General features: G+C 45.5%; 6 protein-coding genes across 6 annotated transcripts; all 6 read left to right on the plus strand.

Moving 5' to 3' along the window:
• The first annotated feature begins 149 nt into the window (after window positions 1–149).
• Window positions 150–4,336, plus strand: LOC117863525 (proteasome subunit alpha type-2). The gene is made up of 11 exons (XM_034747293.2): window positions 150–345; window positions 461–537; window positions 1,734–1,798; window positions 1,908–1,954; window positions 2,125–2,200; window positions 2,357–2,424; window positions 2,849–2,918; window positions 3,179–3,264; window positions 3,496–3,558; window positions 3,635–3,700; window positions 4,047–4,336. Exons 1-11 carry the CDS (start codon window positions 305–307, stop codon window positions 4,093–4,095), a joined length of 708 nt encoding a protein of 235 aa, XP_034603184.1. The 5' UTR covers window positions 150–304; the 3' UTR covers window positions 4,096–4,336.
• A 1,059-nt stretch (window positions 4,337–5,395) lies between these two features.
• Window positions 5,396–8,024, plus strand: LOC117863518 (bifunctional nitrilase/nitrile hydratase NIT4). The gene is made up of 5 exons (XM_034747280.2): window positions 5,396–5,848; window positions 6,486–6,665; window positions 6,772–7,065; window positions 7,213–7,494; window positions 7,704–8,024. Exons 1-5 carry the CDS (start codon window positions 5,701–5,703, stop codon window positions 7,871–7,873), a joined length of 1,074 nt encoding a protein of 357 aa, XP_034603171.1. The 5' UTR covers window positions 5,396–5,700; the 3' UTR covers window positions 7,874–8,024.
• A 626-nt stretch (window positions 8,025–8,650) lies between these two features.
• Window positions 8,651–11,910, plus strand: LOC117863514 (bifunctional nitrilase/nitrile hydratase NIT4). Its single transcript, XM_034747267.2, has 5 exons — window positions 8,651–8,969; window positions 9,851–10,042; window positions 10,597–10,890; window positions 11,079–11,360; window positions 11,484–11,910. Exons 1-5 carry the CDS (start codon window positions 8,825–8,827, stop codon window positions 11,654–11,656), a joined length of 1,086 nt encoding a protein of 361 aa, XP_034603158.1. The 5' UTR covers window positions 8,651–8,824; the 3' UTR covers window positions 11,657–11,910.
• Window positions 11,896–16,224, plus strand: LOC117863500 (receptor kinase-like protein Xa21). The gene is made up of 3 exons (XM_034747229.2): window positions 11,896–12,032; window positions 12,232–15,380; window positions 15,665–16,224. Exons 2-3 carry the CDS (start codon window positions 12,722–12,724, stop codon window positions 16,024–16,026), a joined length of 3,021 nt encoding a protein of 1,006 aa, XP_034603120.1. The 5' UTR covers window positions 11,896–12,032; window positions 12,232–12,721; the 3' UTR covers window positions 16,027–16,224.
• Window positions 16,225–16,529: 305 nt separating this feature from the next.
• On the plus strand, window positions 16,530–19,411 carry LOC117863531 (uncharacterized). The gene is made up of 3 exons (XM_034747305.2): window positions 16,530–16,688; window positions 16,883–17,048; window positions 18,959–19,411. The coding sequence occupies exons 1-3, from the start codon at window positions 16,607–16,609 to the stop codon at window positions 19,215–19,217; spliced, it is 507 nt and encodes a 168-aa protein (XP_034603196.1). The 5' UTR covers window positions 16,530–16,606; the 3' UTR covers window positions 19,218–19,411.
• A 2,151-nt stretch (window positions 19,412–21,562) lies between these two features.
• Window positions 21,563–22,689, plus strand: LOC117842362 (uncharacterized). The gene has a single exon (XM_034722785.2). It carries the CDS (start codon window positions 21,663–21,665, stop codon window positions 22,323–22,325), a length of 663 nt encoding a protein of 220 aa, XP_034578676.1. The 5' UTR covers window positions 21,563–21,662; the 3' UTR covers window positions 22,326–22,689.
• Window positions 22,690–24,529: the final 1,840 nt, after the last annotated feature.

The raw sequence follows: 24,529 nt of genomic DNA on the forward strand, positions 1-24,529 counted from the left end.
GGTGGGCCCGGCCCGGCCCAGCCTAGTTATAAACTCCCTTTCGCCGCAAAAAAAAACTCAGATAACCGGCCCATAGATAAAGGCCCAAATTCAACATGGACTCCAGCCCAAAGCCTTCTTCTTGCGAAACACTCCACTCTCCGTTTTCCTCCTGCGATTCCACCTCCCCACTCCCGTCTCGTCGTCCTCTTCCCCTTCTTTTTCTCAGCCGCCTCGCACCCCTGTGCGCAGCAAAAACCTTGCCGCGAATCGCCGACGCGAAACCCCAATCCAGAGGAGCCGACGAAGTGCGTGAGCGGCGGCCATGGGTGACAGCCAGTACTCCTTCTCCCTCACCACCTTCAGGTTCGTGCCCCCCCTCGCTACATCTCTCGCTTGCTCGTCACCTCTTTCGAGATCGGGGAGATTTGATGTAGTTTTGGTGATTTGATGCGAGTTTCCTCGGTTAATTTCGCTGCAGCCCGTCAGGAAAGCTTGTGCAGATCGAGCACGCGCTCACGGCTGTCGGATCCGGCCAGACCTCGCTCGGGATCAAAGGTTCGATCTGCGCCAACCCCCTTCCGCCCTTGTGCTTTCTACCGTCTCTAATTTCACATTACGGGTATTGATAGGGTAGCGGAGAAGTTCCTGATCAATTTGACTGGTTTGAAACGGCAGTGTTAGGCTTTATCGAACATTAGGGCATTGCGGAGGGCTTATAGTTACTGGCCCTGTTGCCTGTTGGCTAAAGTGTACGATTTAGGGTTACCTCCATGTGTTTGAGGTCCTTGTTGATTCCTGTGCGCTGATTACGGCCTTTCATTCTTTCTCGTTGGCATCACAGAGATACAAAGATTTAATAGCAACTGTGCATATAGTTGTGTTTTTTTGAAAAAAAAAACTCCTGGATACCCTTACATTAGCAGTTTGCATCCATTTGTGTGGATGCTTGCTTGGGGCATTGCTTGGTTCATAAGTTCAAGGAGAGAGGTGCACTGAAAAAAAAAACCACGGACATATTGTTTCTGCTAGTCACAATTTATTGCGTGAATTTAAGACATTAACATGATTTTTCTTATCTTATGTGAATTCTCAAGTTGCATATGAGGTTCAGTTTTGTAAGTTCCTTGATGACTATGAGGACTATTGGAGCTAATACATTCGTCAAACTTGCCCTGATTTTCTTTGTTGATGGGATTATCAAAGCATGTGCGCATTTGAAGTATTCTTCTATATTCTGAATGCTTATCAGTAATGTAAAAGTTGGTGTTCTTTCTGATGTAGATCTATTGTTGTGTGGACGCTTTTCGAACTATATTTACTTATATTCCTTGGAGTGTGGGCACTGCAAGTTGAGAACTTTGAATTCTAACTAACTTCTAGCTCCTGGATGTGGAGAATTGGAGCTTGTTCATTGGGAATTGCAAATTTGTTCGTCCTCTTCATATCCAGACTCTGAGTAGTATACTTGTACAGAAAAGGTGCCACTCAGCCAAAGATGGGATGTGGAAGTTTAAAGAAATATTTTGAATTTCCCTCATGATTGTTGTTTGATATTTGTACTTCCTGATTAACCTAAGCATTCCTTCTGAAGTTACATTTAGTTCTTTTAGTGTAATTAACTGCACTATACTAGGTACTTGGTATGAATTGTACCATTCTGTTCTATGTAGTATACATGATCGCTGGTTAGACAGTACATCATTTTACATTGCTTTTTCACTCTTTGATATTTCTGAATGTCATGTTCGCAGCTGCCAATGGTGTAGTCATCGCCACTGAGAAGAAATTACCTTCTATCTTAGTGGATGAAACCTCTGTAAGTATAACTAGTTCTTGTTTCTTTTTATTTCTCTTCGGCTGCATTCTGTCGCCCCCCACACCCACCCACAGAAGTACTAAACGATTACCTGTTTGAAAAACTCCAGGTGCAAAAGATTCAGGCACTGACACCAAATATTGGAGTTGTCTACAGGTACTGCACTTTCTTGGTTGATCTTGTATTCGTTTTTGTTTTACATTTTGGAATTGGAATACATTTCATATTCAAGTTTATTATGTTCGTTGAAGTTATGGACCTTTGGTGCATCTTTTAATTGCCAAGTATATGTTTTAGTCATAAACTTCACCTTGCATTGTTTTCAGTGGGATGGGTCCAGATTTCCGTGTTCTGGTGAGGAAAAGCCGAAAGCAAGCACAACAGTACTATCGGTTGTACAAGGTATACTTTTTGGCAAATCTTTTAGTTTAGACTCCTGGAAATTTGTAAGGAGGTCATTTAAATAAATTTGTAACTTGAAAAACTTGTACTCCTCTATTCACATGCTGCCAAGTAAATAATTTGTTTTTGGTTATTGTTTCTCATTGTCAAATGCAGGAACATATACCCGTTACACAGCTTGTACGAGAGACTGCTGCTGTTATGCAGGAGTTCACGCAATCAGGGTATGTTACTAGACTTGGTACCTTACTTTGGTGTGTATAAATATAAGTTGCATTTGAATTTTAATACCCAAACTATTAACTATTAGGATATGTTGATAGCATGATGACATTAATGAATGTGTTATTTTGGCTGCTTGTTAATTCCTTAAGGTTTAGGTGGTTGGCTACTTCAGTAACCAAACAAGTCAGCCAGCGTCATACTTGAAATATGGAATATATAAACATTTAGTAGCCATCTTAACATCTTCTGATAGCTTGACCAAAAGTGAGATTACTGAGATACACCATCAGGTTTAAAAACACATAATGGCTTCTATTGTTTGGTTTTTATGGTGATTAATTAATGGAAGCCTGAAGAGAACTCTTACTCCTTAATGATAGATGTATGCTAATGTATTTTACTTGTGAACCTTGTTTGTTTCAGTGGTGTAAGACCATTTGGAGTATCGCTGTTGATTGCTGGATATGATGACAATGGCCCGCAGCTGTATCAGGTATGCTGAAGGAGCTACTAGATAGAAACCTATTCATTTTTATTCCCCTCATTTTAGCTTAATTTGACATGATGGTCCATATCTCAATGACAACCTGACAAATGTATATCCTGTTTCCTTGTATCAAGTCATAACTTACAAGAGATAACAGTTATTTGCTTATAAAATGAAAATTCTCTACTTTTGGCATTTTGGGCTAATACTTCGCCATCATACTGTATCAGCAGCAAGATTGCTGACATTGTTGAATGTTTATTCAGGTTGATCCCTCAGGATCATACTTCTCCTGGAAAGCATCAGCTATGGGGAAAAATGTGTCCAATGCAAAGACGTTTCTTGAAAAGAGGTATGCGTATTCTCGACATGGTGTACCACTAATGTTGAGCAATACTAGATATTGTTATGACTTGGAGCTGCTGATAATTTTCTTCCATACATTTGTATATAAATTTCAGATGACTTTATATGCCTGATTGATTAATAAAAGCAGCACATGTCATAATAATTCATCTTTTTTGCCCCAAGGATTATGAATTCACTTGTAGACGTATAACCTTTATTTATGTTTTCATTGTAGATACACAGAAGATATGGAGCTTGATGATGCCATCCACACAGCAATTTTGACTCTGAAAGAAGGGTATGCCATTCCACTTGTAATTGCTTACTGTTGAAACATCCTTAGTTACTAACTGGTTCTGGATCTGGACTTGCAGATATGAGGGGCAAATTTCCTCCAACAATATTGAAATTGGAATTATTCGAGCTGACCGTGAATTCAAGTATGTTATACAGACTCAATTTTAGCATCCATTTTTTAGCATGATTCATTGTTCCACTGCCTCATCCAATGATTAAATGTGGCATTGCTCCCTATCTTATGAGGATGTTCTTTATTGGTTCACTTCCTCACTTGTTATCATGGAACGCCTGTTGAGGGATAGTTAAAATTTACAATTCTCTCAGTCTTGTAGTTAGTGAAACATATATCTTTGTGGGTTGTAGAATTTGGGTCTTATATGCTTGTATTCACTCTGCTTTTACTGTTGCAACACTAAAACTAGTTAATGATTCCTTGCTACAATCAGATGGTTTACTGAGAACTAATACTTTCCATACAAAATGCAGAGTTCTAAGCCCATCAGAGATCAAGGATTTCTTGGAAGAGGTGGAGTAAACCTGGTCATGATTTACTGTGTCAAACAACGAAAGCATCACTTATAAGCAGCCGGCCTGAAGCTTTTCTTTTGGTTTTATTTGTCACTCACTGTAAACTGATTTGCTCCAGTGTCTTGTGATGCTTACATTGGAACCCTCGTGGATGCATATTGTAGACAAGAAAGTTAACGTCAGGTGGGTTGATGTTGTATTTGACCTACTCCCTGCGGCTTATTTATGTGATGCACGGTTCTTGTGTACCCTATCGATGCAGGGGGTTTAGTTTCTTGTGGTATTTTGTATTTGGTATCGTTCCTGCAAGTCACCGTAGCATTGCAGATTTGCTTGTGTGACTGGATTTCGTGGTTGCAAAAATCAAGTTCGATAGACGCAATAGCCATGGGCCATGGTCTCCAGTTGCACTGTGGGCTTAATAAGTTGTCATAATCTGATGAGCCGGTAGTCTCGGTGCATGAGGCTTCTTGCAGTGTGTCCCAAATTTTAGTACCTCGAAATTCCTCTTCATATAACCAAACACGTCCCGAATTTTAGTACCTAGAAATTCCTCTTCGGGGTGACAAACACAAGTAGGATCGTTTCATCCTAAAATCAGACTCTAAACCAAACACAGGGTTGTAGATTTGGAGCTTGACACAAAACACAAGTGGGATCGTCCCATCCAAAAAGTTCATGGACAATCCCATCCCACCCATGTTGTGCTTTACTGAACCTTCTTGTGGATCGTAAGGTGCGGCCGTTTATAGTACATCATCATGGTTCATTGGCAACGTGCGTCCTACTGGATGAATCTCGAAGGAATTTTGAATGACTCAAATTCCCATCATTCCATGGAGTGAGAACTGAAGACTGATACCTATGGGTCGTCCTTATGCTTATTTGGCACTACTTTGAGACTCGTTATTGGTGAATTAGTAGATTAAATTATGAGGGTGGTGTTGTGGTGATAAAAGTCGTGGCATGGATTAATATTTAATAGGTTGGAGAGATCAAAGATGTCAGATGCGTACATTGTCACTGCCCATTATCCTTCTACAATCTCGTATTGTCTTTCAGCTCTGTTCCTCCTCCCTTCAGCAATCAGTACATTATCCTTCTACATCGCCTTCAGTATATTGCCTGACAGATCTGATGCTGATGGGGGGCGATTTCAATTGGTCCAGAAAAGAGTAATTCTGTACTGTAACCCTTGCCGTTTTGTAATAAAAATAGCACAGAATATCGATGCAAATCGCAGAAGTTTACAGTGACCTGCACAAAACTTGCCGAGACAGTAGGCTGGAAGAACCCCGATCTCCGTCTTCCTTCCTGTGGCCGCCGCCGTCCCTCTCCGTTCTCCCTTATAAACCGCCTCACCAAACCCGACGGATGGGGTGGTGCTCCCCGTCCACTCCCCGGCAGCTCCTCTCCACGGCCTCCCTCTTCGCCCTCGGCGCGGGCCTCCTCGCCTACGGCATCCACCTCTCCTACGTCAACATCGAACCCCAGCGCGCGCGCACGCTCGCTCGCGACCAGTTCGTCCGCGACTACCTCCGCAAGAAGCACGACAAGTAGCCCGCCCCCGGGCCCCGGCCCGACGCGCCCGATCGCTCAGTACTCTGAGACGATGGCGGCCCTGGCTCCAGCGAGCTCGGGCGGTGAGTCCGTTATCGCGGAGGTGGAGATGAACGCCGGCACCGATCAGGACGCCGGCACTGTTCGGGTCACCGTCGTGCAGGCGGCGTCCGTGTTCTACGACACCCCTGCCACTCTCGGTGCGTGCAGCTTTGCTCTTCCCCCGTTGTCGCTGTAGTTGTTGGAGTAGCGCGCATGGTGTTCGATTCATTGTCTCGCCCGTGTGGCGGTCTTGATCAGTGCTGCGCGCGCGAGGTGATTGCTTGCTTGTCTCGTCAAAACTAGCTTTGTGAATTGTGTTCAGTGATGGATCGTAGTCGTAAAACTGCACGGAGAAAATTGTTTAATTGAATTGTGACAGTGTCATTATATGGTGATTCATTTCTCAAATACTGTACCGATTGTTTGACATGGTGGCATCTGCTTCAAGGAGACATTGTTCTCTATAGTGATCTTAGATATATGGATGGAGCAGTAGGTTTTCTCAGGGTTAATGAGCATGAGCTATACGGGATAAGGAGTTGATACTGCCTTTTCTTAGATAGTGGTGGGTGAGTTGTGTGGACAGTTTTACTTGCTTGGAGGATTAGGTATTTCAGGTGCGATACACAGGCATTTAAATAAAATCTTTATCTGCATACTATTATGTGCCACCTCAGTTCCTACCCAGTACTGGAGTCACAATTTTTTTTACAATAATCCTTTTATCAGCCTTTTAAGTCTGATAGCTTTGGAGATGAGGCATTTTGTAAATTTCTTCAATGATTTGTACTACAGATAAAGCAGAAAAATTGATGGCGGAGGCAGCTGGATATGGTTCACAGTTGGTTTTATTTCCAGAAGTCTTCATTGGTGGCTATCCTCATGGGGCTACCTTTGGACTCGTTGTTGGCAATCGCACTGCCAAGGGAAAGGAAGACTTTCGGAAGTATCATGCATCAGCCGTAGATGTGCCTGGTATTCTAAAATGATGTTAATGTATCAATGTTTATTTTTCACCAATGTACGCATCTGTTATTTCTAGGAAGCACTTTGTAAACATTTCAATATTTGATGGATGCAGGCCCAGAAGTATCCCGCTTAGCTGCATTAGCTGGAAAATATAAGATTTTTTTGGTGATAGGGGTGGTTGAAAGGTCAGGATATACACTTTACAATACAGTGCTCACCTTTGATCCCCTGGGAAAATACCTAGGGAAGCACCGTAAGCTCATGCCTACCGCACTGGAACGAGTATTTTGGGGGTTTGGAGATGGATCTACAATACCTGTCTATGATACTCCTCTTGGAAAAATCGGTGCCCTCATTTGCTGGGAAAACAGAATGCCACTTCTCAGGACCGCCATGTATGCTAAAGGTATTTCTGTTTCTTGCTTAGCTAAGTACAGTATCTGAAACAAAGTGCAGGAACATAATTTGGAACCATAAGGTGTAACTGCTGAAATGCACCACATGCACAGATGCACTTGAGTTAATCTTTCATACCCGAGTCCTATGTTTACAGGTGTTCAGATATATTGTGCTCCCACTGTTGATTGCGTGACAAGTTGGCAGGCTTCTGTGACACATATTGCCCTTGAAGGGGGATGCTTCGTGCTGTCAGCAGTGCCGTTCACCCGCAGAAAGGACTATCCTCCCCCTCCCGAGTATACATTTGGTAGCCTAGAGGAAGAGCCATCCCCGGAATCTGTTGTTTGTTGTGGAGGGAGTGTCATCATTTCACCATCTGGAACAGTGTTGGCAGGTCCCAACTATGAAGGCGAGGCCCTCCTCACAGCTGACCTGGGTAAGAAACCAAGGAATTCAAATACATTCCAGGCAAAATATCCCAGTATACATTCATCATATGCATTAAGCATTATGACATGGTAGGTTAGTTATGTGCTTGCATTCCAGATAACAGTATCATATGTTTCGCAAAAAAAAATGATAACAGTATCATATGCATTAGGGCACGCATAATTCTCATTGGAAATTGCCTGGTATGGTTCACAGACCTTGGAGAGATCGTTCGAGCCAAGTTTGATTTCGACGTGGTGGGCCACTACTCGCGACCAGAGGTGCTGAGTTTGGTGGTGAATACCGATCCAAAATCTGCTGTCTCCTTCGCTTCCGACGCAGAGAAGACTTTTGCTGGAAAGAGGGATGACGTTTCGAAGACCTAATGACCACACATCTTTAATCGCCTTATACAACAAATTGCAAGTGGCCATTGCATCACAATAATTGTGGGCTTTCTGTTGTACGTTTGCGAATAAACTGTTATGTTCAGGACGGTGGATCTTATCCTAAGGTCTGGCTTAAAAGTCATGTCTATTTTCTGGCGCTGTCGCTTCGTGAAAATCGGGACAAAGAAGTCCCATCGTCTTCGTGCCGATTTGCGAGTAATGCTATTTTGTTGTCAAATGATAATTGATCGGCCACTTGGACAGTGATGGGTTTGGTTCTATCAGTCCGCTCGATGTGGTCAAGATAGTGAGCCTGCAAAGGTCGTGTGGGTCGAAAACGACCATCACCTTGTCCTCAAGCATCACACTGTCTATTTTACTTCGTTCTCTTCATCTGGACCAGTGTAATAATCCCGTAAGCAAAAAGGAACAAGAAAAATGATCATGGGAACCATTGCCTGAAGCATGTCATGAGATCGCGACGAATCACCATTTTTTCTTAACAGCCATCAGACACACCAAAGATGTTATAAATGTTGCAAATGCACCTAAAAACATTCAACAAAAAAGTTAGTTTCTTTACTGACTTCGTCCTTACAAGGCTGATTTTCTACTACTCTCTTCTTTACTGACTGTACAACTTACAAGTAGACATGTTTTCCCGTCCACCATCTTGGAATCTCACGTGATCTTGAACCAAAGGAAACGAAAAGAAAAACAGAAACTGGGAAGAAAAGCCTAGAAGCGTCGTGATAGAACGCTCCTCTTCCGGCCTTACTGTACTTGCCTTCCCTCGCCCACCATCCAAACAAAAACCGAAGAGAAGCCACACGCACGCGCACAAGGCACAAGCACAAGTCCACTGGCGATCCACTCCCCCGCGCGCTCGTCGCCTCGTCCCCACCTCCGCTTCGTCCCCGAGCAAGTGGCAGTAGCAGGCCCACACGGATGGCTCTGGTGACATCGGGCTCGGGCGGCGGGCCGGTGATCGCCGAGGTGGAGATGAACGGCGGCGCCGACCCGAGCGCGACCACAGTGCGCGCCACCGTCGTGCAGGCCTCCACCATCTTCTACGACACCCCCGCCACTCTCGGTACGCACGCGCTCGCGCTCCCCCTCTTCTCCGACTTTGAGTGCTTGTAGGGACGTTTGCGCGCGCGCTTGTTTGCGGTAAATTAGTAGGTGCCTGTTGTGCCTGTACCTGTATGAAAGGTGTTCGTCCCATTGCCTCTGTCGCGCGCTCTAAGCTGGGGTCGCGGGGATGTGATGGCCCGCCGGCATAATGTGATTATGCGATCGATAGATGTAGGCGAAAAGGGTGCAGATTCGCACAAGAGGCTGCATCTATGGTCTTGTGATGGAACGCGCCTGACCGAGAGATGTAGGAGCTCAGAGTGGAGACTAGCACCGCCTCTTTTAGCTCATTAGAGTCGAAATTTGATCACTAATGTCAGCATTAAGGCTTCCTTGACTTCAAAAGTATGGAAGTTCTATTTGCCACATTTCAATGGAGGATCTTTAAGCAGCACACACATACTAAAGTTTAAGGTCAAAGTTTAACTAAGCTAGCAGGCAGTAGAGGAAGTTTTGGTGTGGGCATATATGTCATTTTTTTTAAGCTTATTGTTTGCTTCAGTTGTTGAAAGAAACTGCCGCCAGTGTGATCTACATGAAATGCTTTTTTCCCCTACTAAGCCAAATAAAAGTTTTCAAAAGCAAAAGATGCATTGCAGTTACACTATCGAGTTTTGCTGTTGTAGTATGCAGTGTTCTGGCCACTGTGCCAAGTTCCATACGTTCGTCACATCCAATCAATGCAATTGCCTGGGAGAGGAACAGGAATGGATGATTTTTCTGCTTTTACCTGCATATCAGCATACGATGAAGTATTGTACTAATATTGTTGGGAAGATAAAGTGTATTTCAATAAACTTATCCATATGGGTTTGTTGTCAAATACTATTTTCACTACAGATAAAGCAGAGAGATTGATAGCAGAGGCTGCTGGGTATGGTTCACAGTTAATTGTGTTTCCGGAAGCTTTTATTGGAGGCTATCCCCGTGGATCCACTTTTGGCTATGGGATCAGTATTTGTATTGCTAATCCAAAAGACAAGGGAAAAGAAGCATTCAGGAGGTATCATGCAGCTGCTATAGATGTGCCTGGTATGTCGAAATACTATGTAACACATCTGTTCCTTATTATCAGTTCTCTTATCATTGTTGAACTGTCTCTCACGGCCCTTAGGTGTTAGCTTCTCCATATTTTTCTGTATGGGTTTGGGAATATTTTTACCCTTTTCATGCTTGATGTATGGCAATTCGTATAAGGTTGGGCACGAATAGGTTGTTCATGGCCTTCCAGAAAATGCTAACTATTTAATAGTTCTTCCACTCTTATTGATTTAGCTGATGAATGATAGTGCTTGTGGTGTCCCCAGTATGTGGAAAATCATTTAATTTGCTCCTTTTGTTGATACTTGGCAGTGCTGCTTCATCTACATGTTATGAGCCATGTTAGTCCATTCCTGACACTGATTTCTATTATCCAGTAACTTAAGATCCTTTTCAGGGTTTGCAGCTATATATTATATATTATTTTCACTGTTTTAGTTTTCCATTTATCACAGTCAATACATTTTCGATCTTTTTCATTACTATAGACATGTAGCTTGTTTCAACCAGATGTATATATCTACTTACTGACAGAAAGCCTACAGGTCCAGAGGTGACACGCTTGGCTGCTATGGCTGGAAAATATAAGATTTTCTTGGTGATGGGGGTGATTGAAAGGGAAGGTTATACACTTTATTGTTCGGTGCTCTTCTTTGATCCTCTTGGCCGTTACCTGGGTAAGCACCGCAAGCTCATGCCTACAGCATTAGAGAGAATTATATGGGGATTTGGAGATGGATCGACAATTCCTGTTTATGATACTCCACTTGGAAAGATTGGGGCCCTCATTTGCTGGGAAAATAAAATGCCACTTTTGAGGACAGCACTTTATGGTAAAGGTAAGAATTAGAGTCTTGTGCTGATAAATTTCCGACGGACAGCTTACCAATACGTATCATTATTTCCTGAGTTCATTGGATTGGATGGAAGCCTTGGATTGAAAAGGAAATATACTTTCAGCACAAATCACATTGCTGAAGCAATGGTACAACATGTACTTGAGTTTCTTCCCTTATGTTGTATGCAGGTATTGAAATATATTGTGCCCCCACAGCTGATTCCAGGCCTGTTTGGCAAGCCTCCATGACGCATATTGCCTTGGAGGGGGGTTGTTTTGTCTTGTCAGCAAACCAATTCTGCCGCAGAAAGGACTATCCTGCCCCACCGGAGTATGAATTTGCTGGTTTAGGCGAAGAGCCCTCTGCAGACACTGTTGTTTGCCCTGGAGGCAGCGTTATCATTTCTCCATCTGGAGAAGTCTTGGCAGGTCCCAACTATGAGGGAGAGGCGCTCATTACAGCTGACCTTGGTAAGAATGCAAACACACAATATGCTTTGCTCAAGCATAGTCTGTACCAGTGTTTCCATAGTTGTTTCGGCACCAATTTTGAATTGTTAAAACATTATACCACATTATTGACTCCATTTGCAGATCTGGGAGAAATTGTTCGGGCCAAGTTTGATTTCGACGTTGTGGGTCACTATGCTCGACCTGAGGTCCTGAGCTTGGTCGTGAATGACCAACCACAGCTCCCTGTGTCTTTCACTTCTTCCGCTGACAAGGCTTCAGATGTGAAGAGTGACAACATTACTAAGTCCTACTGATTGACGATGGTCATGAAACTCAGTTGTACCAATGCCTTGGTGACTGGTGGTTGGGTCTGTCTTGGATGGGAGTTGGGAGTTGCAACTTTTGAACACTTTAGTGTAATGTACAAGAGAGGCGAAAAACATGGCGGGCGCACTTAATATTCCTTGTGTTGCTTGTAAAAGGAATGTACAGTGTCTCAAGGATAAACATCGTCTATGCAGGATGTGCCCTCTCATCAACAAAAATAGTCCTCGCAGTTTCGCCTTTATCTGCCCGTGCCTTTTTATGCTACCTGACGACGCCATACTATCTGGTAGTCCGATCCGAACACTATTCAAGGAAACCGAGCAGGATCGGTGTCCTGCACGACGGGAACCCTCACCGACAAAGGTAATTCTACGGATCAATTGCTTCTGTTTCAGACTTTCAGCTAGCTAGCCATCTTTCGCTTCAACCTCGTGTTTCTTTTTCCAAAAACCTGATCTGTGCATTCGTCGGTTTCCACCTTGTGTTTAAACATCGCGTCCCATTTCCTGAATCTAGGACGTTGTTCGTTTTCTGGTGCTAATTTGGTACTTCCAATCAGCAGTTAATTGAAGGTTCCTGAGAATTCAGAAATGTTGCTGACTCCGTCAAAAGAGTCCATCAGTCAATGATAGTACAATGTCTATCGTGCCTGTCTTCATCTTTTCGAGTGGAAACTATAATGTGGTCGCAGACATTGCGTGCACGTCGCGCCGTCGCGGGGACTGTGTGGAAAATTCTTCCGTCCAGGATACCAGTGCGAGATGGCCTAAGCGACGACCTTGAGTCATTCACTCTCTGGTGCTGGTACCTCTTTCTTGCGAAGCAAACACCTACAAGAATTGCAAGTTTCTGCTGTCCACTCCCACAACGAAGCAGCTCTGCCTGTAGCTCTGTATAGATCCACTCCAGGACTGCTGCCGACGGCACGCCCAAATCTTTCGAGGCTATGCTTCTGTACGCCTTGTGCAAGTGACACTGAGGTCGTTGGTCCTGCATGCACACAGCCCACTTAACCTCAAATCTTCCCTTCGATTTCTAGACCTTCCTCCTCCATGCACGTATTGCATCTGTTCTGTTTCTTCCGGATACTACGTCCATGTTTGGCCGCGTTACCAAGAAGCAGCCATGATTCAGCCGACAAGCTCACTCTGCTGTCCTTCAAGTCCATGCTTCTGGACCCAGCCGGCTCGCTTGCTTCATGGAACTCATCCAACCACCTCTGCAGTTGGAGGGGAGTTGTTTGCGGCCGTCGGCATCCTGAAAGAGTCATCGCGCTTCAGATGAACTCGTTCAGCTTGGCAGGACGTATCTCTCCATTTGTGGGCAATCTCACCTTCGTTAGGGAGCTCGACCTCAGCAACAACCATCTTGACGGGAAGATCCCTGAAGAGCTTGGCCAACTAAGGCGGCTCCAGGTTATTAACCTCACCAGGAACTTCTTGGAGGGAAGCATCCCGGCAGCTTTGGGAAGGTGCACTCAACTCTTGTATCTTAACCTTGGGTTCAACCATCTTCAAGGTGAGCTTCCATCAGAAATAGGATCTTTGAAAAATATTGTCTTCTTGAACCTTGTCGCCAATGGCCTGTCTGGACAGTTCCCACAATTCATAGCAAATCTATCATCGATCCAAGCCTTGGGTCTTGGAAACAACACGTTTTCGGGACCTTTTCCATCATTCCTTCACCAGCTACCCAATCTGTCTCGAGTTTCCATTGAGTTCAACAACTTGTCAGGAGTCATCCCTCCTTCATTTTGGAACATTTCCACACTAATAGGCTTTTCTGCAGCTGGAAATGCCATTTCTGGGACAATACCTTCAAATGCATTCAATAACTTTCCTCATCTCCAAGTATTCTATATGGAAAACAACCTGTTTCATGGCCGTATCCCTGCTTCATTAGGTAACGCTTCTCATCTTTCGAGAATCCAGCTTCATACTAACTTCTTTAGTGGCAGTGTTCCCCCTGAGGTTGGGAAATTAAAAGATCTTCAATTTCTTAAGCTCGCTGATAATTTCCTAGAAGCTAATGAAACTATAGGTTGGGAATTTGTAAATGCCTTGACTAATTGCACCCAGTTACAGATGTTAGAATTGGCTTTTAATAGGTTTGGTGGAGTGCTTCCTGGTTCGTTTTCAAATCTGTCTACTTCGCTATTCTATCTTATCCTTGAAAACAACACAATTTCTGGGACCATACCTGAGGGGATCGGCAATCTTATCAACTTACAAGGACTTGACCTGAGCAATAACCATTTCACTGGAGCTCTGCCATCGTCCCTGGGCATGCTTCAAAGTTTGAATGGTTTCTCTGTGGCAAATAACAAGTTAAATGGTTCAATTCCATTGTCCATAGGTAATCTCACACAGCTAAATTATTTGATCTTCCTATCAAATGAATTCGGCGGTACAATACCCAGAGCTCTTGGAAATCTGACGAATTTGTTGGAACTGCTTCTTGCTTATAACAACTTCGTAGGATCAATTCCAATCGAAATATTTAACATCCACACACTCACTATAGCTTTGGATTTATCCCATAACAAACTGGAGGGATCAATACAAACAGAAATTAGAAATCTGAAAAATCTTGTAGAATTGCATTTAGAGTCTAATATGTTGTCAGGAGAGATCCCATCCAGCTTAGGTGAATGCCAGCTTCTCCAAAATCTCTATCTAGCAAATAATTTATTCACAGGTAGTATTCCATTAGCATTGGAGGAAATGAAAGGTCTGGAAATTCTTGACCTATCACGGAACAACTTTTCAGGTCAAATTCCTGAATTCTTGGAGAATCTAAGCTCGCTCAGTCACCTAAATCTTTCCTTCAATAACTTTTCTGGTGAAGTACCAACTTCTGGTGTTTTTGCAAATGCTACTAAAATTTCAATCCAAGGCAATGATGAACTCTGTGGTGGCATATATTATCTTCATTTGCCTACATGTTCTTCTGAATCATCAAAGAGAAGGCACTCATCCCCTGTTATTCTGGTTGTTATTCCTCTTGCTGCAACATTAGGAGTCCTTTTGTTGGTCTACCTTTTCCTTACTTGCCATAAGAAAAAATCATCTGAAAATCGTTCCACAGAGTCCATGGAAGGCCATCCATTAATCTCTTATTCCCAGTTGGTAAAAGCAACAGAAGGTTTCTCAACGACCAACTTGCTAGGGACGGGAACGTTTGGGTCTGTGTTCAGAGGAACGCTATGTTGCAGAAATTATGAAAATCTTGTGGCTGTAAAAGTACTCAAACTTCAAACGCCTGGCGCGCACAAAAGTTTTGAAGCTGAATGTGAAGCTATGAGAAACTTGCGACACCGAAACCTTGTGAAGATAATCACATCCTGCTCAAGCATCGACTCCAAAGGGGATGATTTCAAAGCCATTGTATTTGACTTCATGCCAAATGGTAGCCTAGAACATTGGTTACATCCAGGTGCAAGCAACCAGCTAGAGCAGAGGTGCTTAAACCTCCATCAAACAGTGAGCATTATTTTTGATGTGGCTTATGCATTGGATTATCTTCACTGGCACGGTGTTGCGCCAATTGTGCATTGTGATCTTAAGCCAAGTAATGTACTTTTGGACGCTGATATGGTAGCCCATGTTGGAGATTTTGGACTGGCCAAGATTCTTGCCGAGGAATCCTCTTCTTTCCAGCCCTCGACGAGCTCCATGGGATTTAGAGGGACAATTGGATATGCTCCTCCAGGTCAGCCTTAAATGTATATCTTACAATTTTTAAATTATGTACTGAACAAAATGCATATATTTAGAGTTAGGAATAAATTGCACCAGGTGCCTCTAAACCTCATGTTAATCCGTGAATCCGGTGATACTTTAAAATGTTGATATCTTTTCTTGCTTGGTGTGTCTTCCATTTTCCTGTTATTTCTGGAACGAACAACTTGCTAAAATTAGCAGTACATGAGCAAAGTATCAAATGTTCCCCAGTAGTTTATATTCACAGCTTCACTGTTCGGTTCGATGTAACAGAATATGGTGCTGGAAATATTATTTCAACCCATGGAGACATCTATAGTTATGGAATTATTATCCTTGAGATGGTAACTGGGAGGAGGCCCACGGATAACACATTCGGGCATGGATTGAGCCTTCGAAAATATGTTGAGATGGCAATTAACAACCGAGTTATGGACATTGTCAACATAGAGTTGGTGACAGAACTTGAAAATGAGAATGCAAGAGTGGATGGTGCACCAAATAGAAAAATGCTGCACTCCCTAATTTCATTACTTAAACTTGGAGTGTTATGCTCCGAGGAAACACCATCGAGTAGGATGTCAACCAAAGATATCATCAAAGAACTGCATGCAATCAGAAAGGCCCTCACTTAAGGCCTATCAAAAGAGAATGGAGGGAGTAGAAAGCATGGCAAATACTCTTCGCTGGATTCTTAAGAGAGTGTAGTACTTGTGAATTGTGATGTCGTATGATGTATCTCTTGAAATGTAGAGAACCATCCCTTGATGCATGGGTTTCAATTAAAGATTTAAATGCATATATAAAGCAGCCCAAAATTTGCAGGCTTTGCATGTCTTGTGCTATCACTTGTACAGTTGTGCTCAGTTTGAATTTGGAAATGAACTCCAAATGCCCGTGCTGATTGTGAGCTTTTAGCTGAACACAAGCTGCATACGGATCGAAGGTATTTGTATTTCTAAACGAACGCAAATGTATTCAAGCGTGCAGTATTAATACCGTTTCAGGAAGCAAAGCCATCATTCTTCCAGGCCAACCCACTGACTAAAAGAACCCACTTAAACATCTGGGCCGAAAAAAGACTGATAATTAGGCCTAACGTATAACGGCCCAGATACGGGCCACGGCGTACAAGAAGAGACCCGAACCAGTAGGAGAGGCCACGGACCAGCGAAGAACCAAAGAAGCAGTGAGAGAACGCCGGCAAGGAGAGTCATGGAGCCGGAGAAACCTGAGGAGGCGGCGAAGCAGCCAATGGATGCGGAGGCCGGAGACCCCGTGGATCCCCGCGAACTAGGTGACTGCTTAATCACCCTAACTACTTCTGCTTCAGACGGCTAATCTTCATATAAATCCTATCTTTTCCCCGTCGGAGAACCCTACCTCGGCAATTTGTGCAAGAAACAGCGGGTTTCTTACTCTGTTCTAGTAGCGCCCTAAAGCAATGTCTCTCATTCGCCCTTTTTGGTTCGTGCCGTCTCTTATTTGCAGTGTCCAGCGACGACGAAATAGACTACTCCGTCGAGCCCGAGTTCTACGATCCCGACCTGGATGACGTCGATGAGCGGTGGATGAATAGGCAGAGGAAAGGCCACACATCTGACGCCGTGCTTAGTTGCCCCGCCTGTTTCACTACCCTGTGCGTGGATTGCCAGAGGTAAAGCCTTCACTGCTTGACTTAGTCTGATTCAAGTAGGGCAATCTTGGATTGAAATCAGATCAATTTGTTTAGGTTACCCTATTTAGTTTTTTCTCTGTAAGCTAAGTAAATTTTATTTGGCAGTAATGAATTAATGATTGTTTTCTTATGGCGCCCTATAAGCCTTTGCAATGATGATTTATGGTAATGAGCCTATTAGTTGACAGGAATGCTTTTGTGAAACAAGAGTCCGAACCATTGTCGACAATTAATGAATTCAGTGACAATTCTAATGTATATCTCTTATATAGCCATGGTGTGATTAATTTGGAAGATACTTATGTTAGTACGGGAGGAACACTCCTGGAAGTGGGAAACCACAATTGTGTTCACTTACGAGGAACATCTAAATACCTATGGTAATAAACTTTTTCTGTGATGGATGCTGTAGGACTGCATAGCATTCACTGCACCTTCTCCAATTCTTTCGCTGCACCTTGTCCAATTCTCATCCCATCCTTTTAGGATATATGCAATAGTAGGACCTGTTTCTACCGAAAATGTTGTTTGTACGAGAATGAGAGTCCCAGATGTGAAAAGAATCATAACATAGTCTAATTATTTTTTTGTTTACAATTATTTGAATAATGTCTTTGTATCGTGAATCTGAAGCATGATTCTGCTCTGCTGTAATGTTGTTTTCTTGTTTCCTTTTGAATATTGTTCTGAAATACCTTAATTTTTAGATGTGTAAAATGCATGGGCGGCCCCTAAACTTGTTGTGCTGTGCCAAATAGGTCCATAATCACGCTAAGTCATTCACTGCAGGTCCAAAGCAACTTGGGCCCTCCTCCGTGCCTATTCTCTTCCCATTGGCAACTCCTTCATCTATCATTTCCTCATCCACATTATCAACAAAGAGAGCATCATCATCTTCTAAATCAGTCACTATAAAAAAAAATTCAGGGTCATCCTCACTGTCACTGTCTTCACTACCACATGTCATGTTCTACTGCTTCTGCCTCTGCACCATCATCTGTCCTGTTCTTCAAGTTTGAATAAAAATCTGGTAGCTTCTCACCTTGCTTCTTGTGAAGAATTTCCATCTTCTTGGGGTTCAGCACCTTTGGATAGGAAGCAATTGGGTTTGCTACAAGGTCATCCCAATTTATGCGTGCAATATTGTCATCATGATCTAGTTACAGAACAAAACTCTTGACCTTGCTCACCACATATATTATCAGGCTGTCCTTGGTTGCCTCTCTGCCTTCCAGTCGACGAACTCTAGGATGGTAAGTGGCGAGTGATGTGAAGACTTGTGGAATCCATGATTGCAGGGGTCTCTGTGCTATTTGTCCGAGGCACCGAGAAGCCTCACATGAGCCGCACCTGCCTATGATGCCATGCTGGTGCCACCACGTCGGCATGGAGGAGGGCCCGAGTTGCTTTGGAGTGGCACAGCACGACAAGGTTAGGGGGCAGAAATGAGTTCTGAGAGTTGGTGTACCTATTTGGCACAGCACAATAAGAATAGGGATGCCATGTATTTTCCTCTTTTAAAATTTTATGTTTTTACTGTTTTATCTGTCTGATTATTGAATATTATTCTGGTGCTGCTGATTTGTAGAACTTCCAGTGGTTAGTTGCGGATGGCTTTGTTAGTATTGAGTTACAAGGTCTGGGATTATTCAGATTATGCAGTCATAAGACTTGTTTCTACTGAACATGTGTTTGAATAGGCACTCAGATAAAAAGAATCAGGAGATATATTTAGTACAGATTACTTGTTGACAATTCGGAAGCATTACTATGTCCGAAAAACATGATAACTTTTTTCCGTAACTTTATAAGTTACTTGTATTGTTTATCTCTCTGATATTGACCATTTTACATCTATACTGACATTGTTGATATTTGTTGATGCGCAGGCATGAGAAGTATGTAAACCAGTACCGCGCTATGTTTGTGCGCAACTGCAAGGTCAAGACTGATCAGATCTTACGAGAGGGCAAGAGCAAGAGGAAAAATCGCAAAGGAAAGGCTGCTGAACCTTCTACTACATCAGAAGCTGAAAGCAAGGGACAGGCTTATCACCCCGTCTGTTGCGAGGTCTGCTCAACTGAGGTTGGAGTGTTTGACGAGGATGAGGTCTACCACTTCTTTAATGTCATCCCTAGCAACTCCTGAATTTTGGTGATGTCGTTCTGTGAACTGTTGCTGTAGAAGTTTGTCAATCCATATAGTAGTAGTTGTATGGGATCGTATACTTGTGTCGATAATCAGTCTGTAACATCATGCTTCAAGTAGTTCAGTACGCTCTTTGTTCTGAATGCATGAAGTCATGCTTGTTATCGTGGCAATTAATGATTGACCGTACTAAATCTGTAAATCATGAGGTGTGTATGCGTAGGATGGCAAACAGATCCCCACATGGGAAGCAAAGCCAAGCCATGATGGCCATCCCTCCAGATCCGAAGTTGAGACAATGGTGCGTGCCCTCTGATTATTGTTGATAAATTGTTTTGCACGGCCAAGTTGAAGTTACATCAGTACCTTTGGCTTGTCCGGATGAACAAAAGACGTGGAGGTGGCTAGTAGCGTGGAATTGCTACATCATGTCGTGCTCCCTGGGCCAGACACTCATTTTCGCGAGGAAGGGTTCAGTCTTGTTACCTCCAGAGCAATCAGTACCGAGGTACAATTTCCGGCTTCTGCAAGGAAATTTCTAGCATCTACTTGGAACTTGTAAGGAAGGAATCGTTTGAACAAACTCCTGCCTGATGGGGCGAAAGAAAAATTCTGGCGTTTGACATGGGTCCTTGGAAGCCACATCTGCTAGTGCCTAGTGTTAGGAAATAAAATAGACAATAATCCTGCTAAACCAAAGCAGGTCTGCAGCCTCATGCTCTGGACATCAATTTTGGAACATTACCCGCAATCACTGATGAGGGGTGCGGTAAAAAACCATCTGTGGTCTGTGGGTGACGGCGGACGTGGATCGCCGACACGCCCCTTTTGGCCACCGAAGCCACGGGGGACTTTGCCGGGTGGGGCTCATCCCTTCCCTCCAGCTCTCCAGGCGGGGCGAGGCGAGACACGAGACATGCAGATCATATCCAAAACTAGGAAGGGCCGGTGGCCCGTCCATTCGCTGCCATCCCTTTCGACACAGGTCATCATCGCCATGATACCGGATTTGTTCGTCTCCCTCGCCTCGATCCACAACGATCCACATCCACCCCAGCCAGCCAGTCACACTCTGCCGCTGAAAAACGCTCCCCGCCCCGTCATCCAAGTCAACCAATCAATGCGCAGCTCAGTGACTCCTCCTCCAGAGTCCAGATCCATGCCGGTTTCGGCATGCCGGCTTGGCTTGCAAAAGTCGCGTGGCCACGACCTCCATGCTGGCTTTGGTACCATGGCGAATGGCCATACACAGCACGGTCGCTGCTCGGCCACCGTTCGCTTGGTCTGGCGGCTACGACGAATGAAGCCGGGAATTCGCTCGTTTGATGGGTAATTCTCCTCCCGGCCGCGGAGCGCACGGGATCGGGGGCGCCAGGCTTTGACGTTGCCCATTCCATCCAGGCGCAAGTTGTGGGGAGGGCATCTGTACGCACGCACGGCACGATAACGATTTTTCAGCGGGGCAAAGGGGCGATCTCTCCACAGTCCCCGGCTGCCCGCCAGCAGTGTGTGTGCCCCATGACCCCATGTCCACGAGTCAATCGCTGCTGGCCTGCTGCTGGGCGCTGGCTCATCTTCTTTCGATCGAAAACGATCTCGAATTCTCGATCGCCGTCTAATTTTCCTGCAACGATTCTTTGTTGCCAAGCCAGAGAGAGCTGGAAAGGTCAGGCTGCTGCTGTGCGTGCACAGTTGATTTGTTTCACCACCCCATACAAAGATAAGCTAGTTTTTATGTGAGCTCGCTCGTGCCTGTCTAATCCAATCCCTCCCCAAGACTGATTGACCGCGATGTGATACGATGGTAGCTTGGGCGCTTGGGCTAGACTATTCGCCGCTACTACTATTTGTAAAAGACCTGCAGATTCCAGCAAAGTGAGAGCCGATGGGCCCAGATTCCCATGTGCCCTGCCCCCCTACTGGTACAGCGCCTACTGCTCGTCTGCGCCCCCGGCCCTCTTCCACCCCTCTGCCTACTGCCTTGCACTTTCCTGCCATCCATATGGTCACTTTTCTTCTCACTCTAAGGTTACCGCCTCTTACATTGGCGGTACTAAACTGGTAATGATACACGTAGATGAGCAACAACACACCCTGATGAGTGATGAATACGTGGTTTTGTGGTGAACTCGCAGCTTGTTGCTAATGGAGTGAAGTGGAACTGGTACATGTCTGGTTTGACAGTGTTTTGCCCGTAGTGTTTTGTGTATATGTGCACGCATGCATGAAACATGTGCACAGGTGTACGCATACGTAGACAGTGAAATGCTGCAATGGTAAAACACGCGGAATAAAACTTTTGAAAGTCTACAGCAACTCCATTATAAATCTACCCGGTGTGTCCCTCTCCCCATCACCTCAAAAACCTCTCAAACCCCACCGGTCCACCACCACCAGCGCTCCCCCAGTCTCCAGCCCCGCAACACGACGAGGCAGGAAGGAGCCATGGCCACCACCCGCGACGTCTCCACCGCCGCCGCCATGTTCCACGTCTACCAGCCCCTGCCGGTGCCATCCACGGCTGCGCCCGCCGCCGCGGCGGCGGCAGACTGCGGCGGCGCCGTGGTGGTCCCCGCGAAGCCGGTCAAGAAGGAGGGCGGCGGGGGCAAGGACCGGCACAGCAAGGTGAACGGGCGCGGGCGGCGCGTGCGCATGCCGATCGTGTGCGCGGCGCGCGTGTTCCAGCTCACCCGCGAGCTGGGGCTCAAGTCCGACGGCCAGACCATCGAGTGGCTGCTCCGCCAGGCCGAGCCCTCCATCCTCGCCGCCACGGGTTCGGGCACCACCCCGGCCGTCTTCGTCTCCTCCTCCGCGCCGTCCACGTCCTCCTCCTCCTCCCACTACCACCAGCAGACCGTCCTCGGCAAGCGCCCGCGCGAGGAAGGAGGCGACGCCGCCGTCGGCACCGCGGCGGCAGCGTCCGCGTTCTGGGCGGCGCTGCCGGCGGCGCCGCGGACGACGGAGGCCTGGGGCTTCTCGCCGCTGGAGGCGCAGGCGGCGGCGGCCGCGGCCGCGTACGTGCCGATGGCGCAGGCGCACCACCACCACCTCAACCTGCTCGCCGCGCTCTCCGGCGCCGCCCGGCGCGCCGAGGAGGAGACCCGGTGACTCCGCGCCGCAGCTCCTGACACCCTCTACACGCGTCACTCGCGCATTGATCTTTTGCCCGTGTGTTCTTGGCATCGTTCTTGGTTTGTGTTGTGCTCGTGCTCCCCTACCAGTCCATCGGCAGTGTCTTGTGTGTCCACGATTTGATGAAAGATTGCAGTGGTGCTTGGTGCTAAATGTAAATACCAGTCCTTGCTTAGATCTTACTACATTTGGGTTGAATTAAATCGGGTAGCTCGCGTCGGAGTATGCCGTCTTTTGCTTAGGTTTTCTGCGCCTTTTGATTCCATGGAACTTGCTTCAGTTAGCATCTAGTCACTGTATCAACGCAACAAGTCATTTAGTACAAGCATAAATTCGTAAAGCTGGTGTTCTTTCGTGGTCGTTTCTTATTGTCATAGTCAATTAGCGATATAATTATCTATCTGATCGCAATGCTAATCATAGACTCCGGACATGAAAGCTCCATGTAAGCTCGTTAATCTCGGGTTCTTTTGACCCTGCTAATACCGCACAGGAATCGATGGTCTCTGGAATTTTTCAGATGTGCAATGCCCATCAATCCAGGCTATAGCTGCAGATTACAGCAATGATAACACTGGGGAGAGAGAGGGGACGAGAGAAAGAAAGAATCAAAGAATTCCCTTTCGCCCGCCCGGCCCGTCGGTCGCGCTCGCTTTTTCCCTCAAGACCTCGCTTTCCCTCTGCGGCGACGAGGGGGAAAGGGTGAGGGAGAGCGGCAAAAGGCTGCGGCGCCTGCGCGAGGCACAGTCGCGCTGCCGCGCTCTGAAAGGTCGAGGCCGTTGTGTGCCTGTGCCTGTGCCTGTGCTGCTGGGCCTGCGCGCCCCCGACCCGATTCGTGTCAAAGCTGGACGCAACTTCTCGGGCTTTGAACTGTAAAGATGCCCTGACCCCTGCCCTGTCCTCTCGTGCAGCGTACACAGCAGATGCCGTGCCGTGTGCCTCTCTCTGGTCTCGAGCTAGTTCCTTCAGTACTACCAGCTTGCGGCACAAGACTCGTTGACTTGGTAATGCACTCCGCCTGACTTTTTTTTTATTTTGATCCTTTTCGCGATAATTTGTCACAAATAGACCCTGACGAAACCAATTCCAAAAATAACCCTTAGCTTGACGCCAGGATGGCTAGCGCCAAGATACAACGTCTTGACGCCAACCTCCATGGCACCGAGATCCCCACCATAACCGCTGACCTAGCATCTGACGTGGCGCCAAGGCTTGGCGTCAAGATCTAGCGCCAAGCCTCCTACATAACGCACCGGCCCTTCTTCCTGCCCGAGACTTCCTCCTCATTTTTCTTCACTCTCTCGGGTTTTACTCTCCCTACTTCGCCCTATACTACAAATTGATATTTTAGTTTAGAAAACTTTCATTTGATCCGTGGATCTTGAAGAGCAAGGTATCCTCTTTCCCTCGTAGCTTTTTTCACATCGATTCGCTATATATTTGTTGCATTTTTGAACTTAGGGTTTCATGCAAATGTAGGATGCCAAGGCGTGGAAAAGCTAAGAAGCTAAGGTAACCCCAGCGCACGTAGTTATGTTATGTGCTCATTGTTGTGGATCAAATGAAAAAATCTTAATTGTAGGTTTATTGTTAAGTGCGTTTGGTTCTTACAACGAAATAAACTAAATTGTAGTTATGGCGCCAAGATGACCGGAAATGCCTTCGATCCATTGCCTCTACCTAGTGGTGTTCCAGTGCCTATGTGCTTTTGCGGCGATCCTTGCAAGGTAGCCAAGTCCGATGAACATGCCACGTATAGGCAGAGGTATTGGATGTGTTCCAACTTTGCATTTGAACCTACACTTCGTCAGCGCCGCATTAACATGTTGGTAAGGAATTGTTATTGTCTTATAATTATTGATCATATTTTTTTGTTTTATAACAATTGCATTTGTTGTAGACCCCTCCACCGCTATGTGATTTTGAGCAGTGAATCGACACTGAGATCAATCCTGAAGACAAGGAGTTTTTGGAGTATATGTTGCGCTGGGATGCAGAGAGGAAGGAGATGTACGAGAAGAGGCTCAGAGAGGAGGCTGCAGAAAAGGAGCACAAGGAAGAGTAGGAAAGGAGGCGTGTTGCTGCGAACAGGGAGGAGAGGGAGAAGAAGCTTGAGCGTGCACGCCGAGCGAAAGTAGCGATTGAGGAGAATCCCGATGCCTTGAGGAAGGGAAAGTGGC

Source organism: Setaria viridis, chromosome 1 (genome assembly GCF_005286985.2).
Source record: "Setaria viridis chromosome 1, Setaria_viridis_v4.0, whole genome shotgun sequence".
Lineage (NCBI taxonomy): Eukaryota > Viridiplantae > Streptophyta > Magnoliopsida > Poales > Poaceae > Setaria > Setaria viridis.